Below are 5,269 nucleotides of genomic sequence, written 5' to 3' on the forward strand. Positions count from 1 at the left end.
GATGGGGATGGGGATGGGGATGGGGATGGGGATGGGATGGGGATGGGATGGGGATGGGGATGGGATGGGGATGGGATGGGGGTGGGATGGGGATGGGGATGGGATGGGGATGGGGATGGGATGGGGGTGGGATGGGGATGGGGATGGGATGGGGATGGGATGGGGATGGGATGGGGATGGGGATGGGGGTGGGGATGGGATGGGGATGGGATTTGGGTGGGGATGGGGATGGGGACGGGGACAGGGACAGGCAGGCAGCACCCAGGGGTGCCGCTCCCCGGGCGCAGGTGGCGGCGCAGCAGCAGGAGTCGGCCACGACGCAGAAGGCGGAGCGGGAGGTGTCGCGCATGGTGGTGGTGATGGTCGGCTCCTTCTGCCTCTGCTACGTGCCCTACGCCGCCCTGGCCATGTACATGGTGAACAACCGGGACCACGGCATCGACCTGCGCCTGGTCACCATCCCTGCCTTCTTCTCCAAGAGCGCCTGCGTCTACAACCCCATCATCTACTGCTTCATGAACAAACAGGTGGCGCCCGGGGGGGAGGGACGGGACGGGGACCCCCGGGAGCGAGGGCGGCGTCGGGATGGGGACATCCATGGGGCAGGGACACCAGGACAGCCGAGGGGACAGCACGGGACAGGGACAAGAGATGGGGTCGGCATGGTGCTGGGATGGGAACAGGCCCGGGAACGGGGATGGGGACAAGGATGGGGTCACCATGTTCCTACTGGGACAGGGATGGGGTCACCACATCCCTCTGGGACAAGGATGGGGGTCACCGTGTTCCCATTGGGACAAGGATGGGGTCACCACGTTCCTACTGGGACAGGGATGGGGTCACCATGTTCCTACTGGGACAGGGATGGGGGTCACCACGTTCCTATTGGGACATGGATGGGGTCACCACGTTCCTACTGGGACAAGGATGGGGGTCACCATGTTCCTACTGGGACATGGATGGGGTCACCACACTTCCAGGAGGATGGGGACACCACATTCCTGTGGGGACAGGGATGGGGGACCTCAAGTTCCCATGAGGACAGGGCTGGGGGGCTGGGGGACACCACATTTCACTGAGATGGGGATGGGGACCCTACCTCTCATGGGGGCAGGGGTGGGGACACCACATTCCATGGGGACAGGGATGGATGTCACCATGTTCCTATGGGGACAGGAATGGGGGACGCCACGTTCCCATGAGGACAGGGATGGGCGTCACCATGCTCCTGTGGGGACAGAGATGGGGGTCACCACGTTCCCATTGGGATGGGGACCCCATGGCTCATGGGGACAGGGATGGGGACACCACATTCCATGGGGACAGGGGTGGGGGTCACCGCTTCCCTGTGGGGACAGGGATGGGGACAGCATGTTTTCGGGAGGATGGGGACACCACATTCCTGTGGGAGCAGGAGGGGGGGACCCCAAGTCCCCATTGGGACAGGGATGGGGGAACCACATTCCCGTGGGACCAAGGACGGGGGACACCGTGGGGACAGGGATGGGGATCACCATGTCCCCAGGGGGACAGGGATGGGGGACACCATGGGGACAGGGAGGGTGACACCACGTTCTGTGGGGCCAAGGATGGAGGACACCACGTTCAGCGGGGCCAGGGATGGAGATCACCATGTCCCAAGGGGGCCAAGGATGGGGGACACCACGTCCTATGGGGACAGGGATGGGGACACCACGTTCCATGGGGACAGGGATGGGGGACACCACATCCTATGGGGACAGGGATGGGGGACACCACGCGGGCCGGGGCCGGTCCCCAAAGGCAGCGGCTGCCGTCCCCGCAGTTCCGCGCCTGCATCATGGAGACGGTGTGCGGGAAGCCCATGACGGACGACTCGGACATCTCCAGCTCGGCGCAGAGGACCGAGGTGTCCTCGGTGTCCTCCAGCCAGGTCAGCCCCAGCTAGGAGCCACCGGAGCCCGGCCGGGACCCCCGTGGTGGCCGGGACCACCCCCCCCCCCCCCCCCGGCCAGCCTAGGACGTAGGACAATAAACGCCGCCGCAAAGCCGAGCCCGCCTGCGCCTTGGTGGCCCCACGGGTGTGGGGTGGGACGGACACAAGTGTGGGGCGCTGCGGGGGGAGCTGGGTCCTGCCCGGGACCCACAAGTGTGGGGCGGGAAGGGAGGTGGGGATTCCGCCCCCCGCCGTGGGGCTGAGACCTCTTCTGGGGGGCACACCAAGCCCCACTCGTGGGGCTGGGGGCGCACAGAGCCCCATCTATGGGGCTGGGGGCACACAGAGCCCCCGTCTATGGGGCAGGAGCGTGACCACGGCCCCACGCCAGCCCCCCAGGCCCCCCCCGTGCCCTGCTCCCGCCGCTTCCAAATTAAGGAAGCACAATTAACGCGCCGGGCCCAGCAGCCAAGAGCCGCGGCTCAGCCCCCACGGCACGGCCCCCCCCCGCGTTATGGGGCCGGTGGGGGGGGGGGGTAAACGGGGAGGGGGGGGGATTGCAGCCCCCTTGCCCCCCCCAAGACGAGGGGGAGCCCGCGGCGCAGCGACAGCAGGGCCAGCAGCAGGAGGAGTGAATGGAAACGGTTTTATTGAGAGCCGGGCCATCGAGCCCGGGTCCCGCTCCGCCGGGGGGAGGCCCCCGGTGCTGGGGGGGGGGGCACATGGGGGTCCGAGCCCCCCCCCACCTTCCCCTGCACGTTTCCTCCAGGCCAAGGCTGGGTTGGGGTTATATCAAAAGTGTTACTTCGGGGGGTTACATGAGATAGCACTGAGTACACAACGCGCAGCGGCCCGAGGGGAGGACGGGGGAGGCTCCGGGGGGGGGAGCCCCGCGAGGCTCCGGGGACGCGCGTTGGGTGCTCGAGGGGGAACCGAAACAATACAAAAATAAACAGGGCTCGTGAGGCCGTACAACAAAGGGGTCACTCTAAAAAACCACCCAGGGGCGCAGCGAGAGGGCGGTTTTCAGGACACCGAGCCCCCGCTCCTGGGGGGGGGGGGGGAAATAAAGGAGAAAAAAAAAACCCACAGAGGACGGGAGAGAGACTTGGTTTTCACCTCATCGCCTGAAAGAACAGTCTCAGTAGCGAAAGTGTTTCTCGTGAGAATCCAGAAACTGTAAAAAATAAATTACTGAAGGAACGGGGCCGCTCCTCTGCCCGCCTCTTAAAACTCGTCGTGCCGCACCAAGGCCTCCCCGAAGTCCGTGGCCTGGCTGCCCACGAACAGGTCGTATTTGTCCACGATCTCCTCCTTGGTGAGCTTCCCGTCCTGCAACAGAGCGGAGGGGCGAGCGCCGGTCACCGCGTGCCGCCGGCGCGGCCCCGGGGGGGCATCACGGCGGCGCACGGCCCCCAGCTCGGGGGTAGGGGCGATGCTGGGGGGGTACCCGGGCGCCCCGAAGAGCCCGGCGGAGGAGGGTCGTGCCCCACCTTGTTCTGGTCGGACTCGTAGACGAGGTGCCGCGCTTCGGCCTCGGCGTGGTCGTAGTCCGAGGGCAGGATCCAGTCCTTGGTCTCCTCCTTGTCCATTTTGCCGTCGCGGTTCTTGTCGCGGAACTCCACGAACTGCTCCCGCTCCGTCTTCACCCACTCGGGCTCGTCGGTGTCGCCGTCGTGGCTGTACATGTCACCTGCCGGGCACGGGCCGGCCGTGAGCGCCAACCCCTCTCCGTTTCGCCCCAAAAAAACCCGACGCGGCGCTCGCAAGGAGCCGCCCCCGCGTGTCCCCCCCCCAGCCCCGTTTCGGCGCCCGAGGGGCGGCTGTCGGGCTCGGACGGTTCCCTTCCGCCCGGGGCTGCTCCCACCCGGCCTCGCCTCCACCCGGGGCCGTCCCCGTGCCGCGCGCTCACCGATGTACTCCTCCAGGTCGATGAAGCCGTCCCCGTTCTTGTCGATGTCCTCCATGGTCTCCTGCGGGAGGGAGCAAGCGCGGTGAGCGGGGAGAGCCTCACCCCGCCCCGGGTTGGGCCGTGCCGGGCGGCGTGCCCACCTGCACCACGATGTCCTTCATGTAGTCGTACTCCTCGGGGTGCAGGAAGGCGGTGAACTCCTCCTTGGTGGCCGTCAGGTCGCCGTCCTTGTCGGCCATCTTGAAGCGCCGCTCGTCCCGCACCATCATCTGCTTGTAGTTGAAGCCGTCGTCGGGGTCCGGGTCGTCTGGGCGCACGGGGGAGGAGAGGTCGGCCGAGGAGGGTCAGTCCCCGGCCCCGCTCGTCGACCCCGCCGCGCTCGTTAACCGCCGCGCTAATTAACCGCTCGGGAGACCCGCGCGGGCTGCACCTACGCTGCGGGGAGGAGGAGGAGGAGGAGCTGCAAGCGGCCCGGCCGGGATGCTGCGCGCCACCGAGCGTGGTTTTGGGGTGGTTCCGGGGGGAAACGGGCCGAGGGGGGAGCTGTGCTGGGGGCGCGCGGAGCCGCGGGGCGCTGGCTTTGTCCGCCCGACCCCCGGGAGCGGGCAGAGGACGCCGCCGCCGCCGAAGCGGGGGCCGAGAGGAGGCGAGAGCCAGGCCCCGAGCTAAAAAAAGGCCGGCTGCCGGCTCCGCTTCCAGCCCGGACAAAAGGCCCGGGATTAGGGAGCCGTGCGCGAGGCGGGGGGCCGGCCAGCCGTTAAATATAGCCGGCGGCGGGTTTTATTTCCAGTCACCCCCGAGGCACAACTAATCCTCCGGTTCCCTGCTCCGGCGTGCGACGCGGCCGGGCCAAGCTCGCCTCCGAGGAGCGCTCCCCGAGCCGGGCTCTCGCGGCCACGACCGGGTCCCTTGGGGGGCAGCGCTGTCCCCGTGCTTTTGGGGTGTTTTGTTTGTTTTTTTTTACGAGGCTGCCGCCCCGAGATGAAGCAGGCAGCGCCCCGTGCCCTGCCCGCCCTGCTTTCCTCGGGGAAAGGAAGATTCGAGGCGGGCTGGCGAGGCCGGGCCGGGGGACGGCGGCGCTCCTGGCGGCTCCCACGCTGCGAGCGGGACGCTCCTAACGCGATTAAGGGCTCGGCCGTGCCTTGGCCCCGCGTCAAGCGCTGCGCGGGCGTTCCCAGGGCCGCCGCTGCCAGGGGAGGAGGAGGAGAGGAGGGCCTCTGGTAGGAGATGGGGGCCGGGGGCAGAGCCGTGCCACCGAGAAGCCGTCCCTGAAGCGGGAGCGCGTGGCCACCCCCCCCCCCGTGCTCCTTTTCTTTATCTGCCGTGTTTTTTGGGGCTGTTTTTACGTTTTGTCCGCCCGCCAGCCCTTAAAGCCCTTGGCGGGGAGCTCCAAGGCCTTCTCCGGCTCCCCCTCCCTGCAGGCTGACCCTGCTGGGGGGGGG

At 67.8% G+C, this 5,269-nt stretch overlaps 3 protein-coding genes across 3 annotated transcripts in view; 2 read left to right on the forward strand and 1 right to left on the reverse strand.

The window, feature by feature from the left end:
* Positions 1-1,970, forward strand: part of LOC118174566 (violet-sensitive opsin-like) — a 3,465-nt gene extending 1,495 nt beyond the window's left edge. Inside the window, exons 2-3 of the mRNA XM_035339985.1 lie at positions 226-527; positions 1,805-1,970. Of these exons, the coding sequence (XP_035195876.1) occupies positions 226-527; positions 1,805-1,927 (425 nt within the window). The 3' untranslated portion in view covers positions 1,928-1,970. The remainder of the gene's footprint in view (positions 1-225; positions 528-1,804) is intronic.
* Positions 1,971-3,075: 1,105 nt separating this feature from the next.
* On the reverse strand, positions 3,076-4,158 carry CALU (calumenin). The gene is made up of 4 exons (XM_035314932.1): positions 3,968-4,158; positions 3,828-3,888; positions 3,409-3,608; positions 3,076-3,247 (listed from the first exon to the last, which is right to left on the reverse strand). The coding sequence occupies exons 1-4, from the start codon at positions 4,094-4,096 to the stop codon at positions 3,143-3,145; spliced, it is 495 nt and encodes a 164-aa protein (XP_035170823.1). The 5' UTR covers positions 4,097-4,158; the 3' UTR covers positions 3,076-3,142.
* Positions 4,159-4,808: 650 nt separating this feature from the next.
* AHCYL2 (adenosylhomocysteinase like 2) overlaps positions 4,809-5,269 on the forward strand; it is a 3,750-nt gene continuing 3,289 nt past the window's right edge. The window contains exon 1 of the mRNA XM_035340108.1: positions 4,809-4,817. Within this exon, the coding sequence (XP_035195999.1) occupies positions 4,809-4,817 (9 nt within the window). The remainder of the gene's footprint in view (positions 4,818-5,269) is intronic.

The sequence above is a fragment of the Oxyura jamaicensis genome, chromosome 1 (assembly GCF_011077185.1).
Source record: "Oxyura jamaicensis isolate SHBP4307 breed ruddy duck chromosome 1, BPBGC_Ojam_1.0, whole genome shotgun sequence".
Classification (NCBI taxonomy): Eukaryota; Metazoa; Chordata; class Aves; order Anseriformes; family Anatidae; genus Oxyura; species Oxyura jamaicensis.

Coding starts and splice junctions, on each gene's coding strand:
- CALU (XM_035314932.1), bottom strand. CDS start 4,096: ATGATGGTGCGGGACGAGCGGCGCTTCAAGATGGCCGACAAGGACGGC. Junction 3,609..3,827: donor CGACCTGGAGGAGTACATCG/GTGAGCGCGCGG, acceptor CGTGCCCGGCAG/GTGACATGTACAGCCACGAC. Junction 3,248..3,408: donor ACGAGTCCGACCAGAACAAG/GTGGGGCACGAC, acceptor GCTCTGTTGCAG/GACGGGAAGCTCACCAAGGA.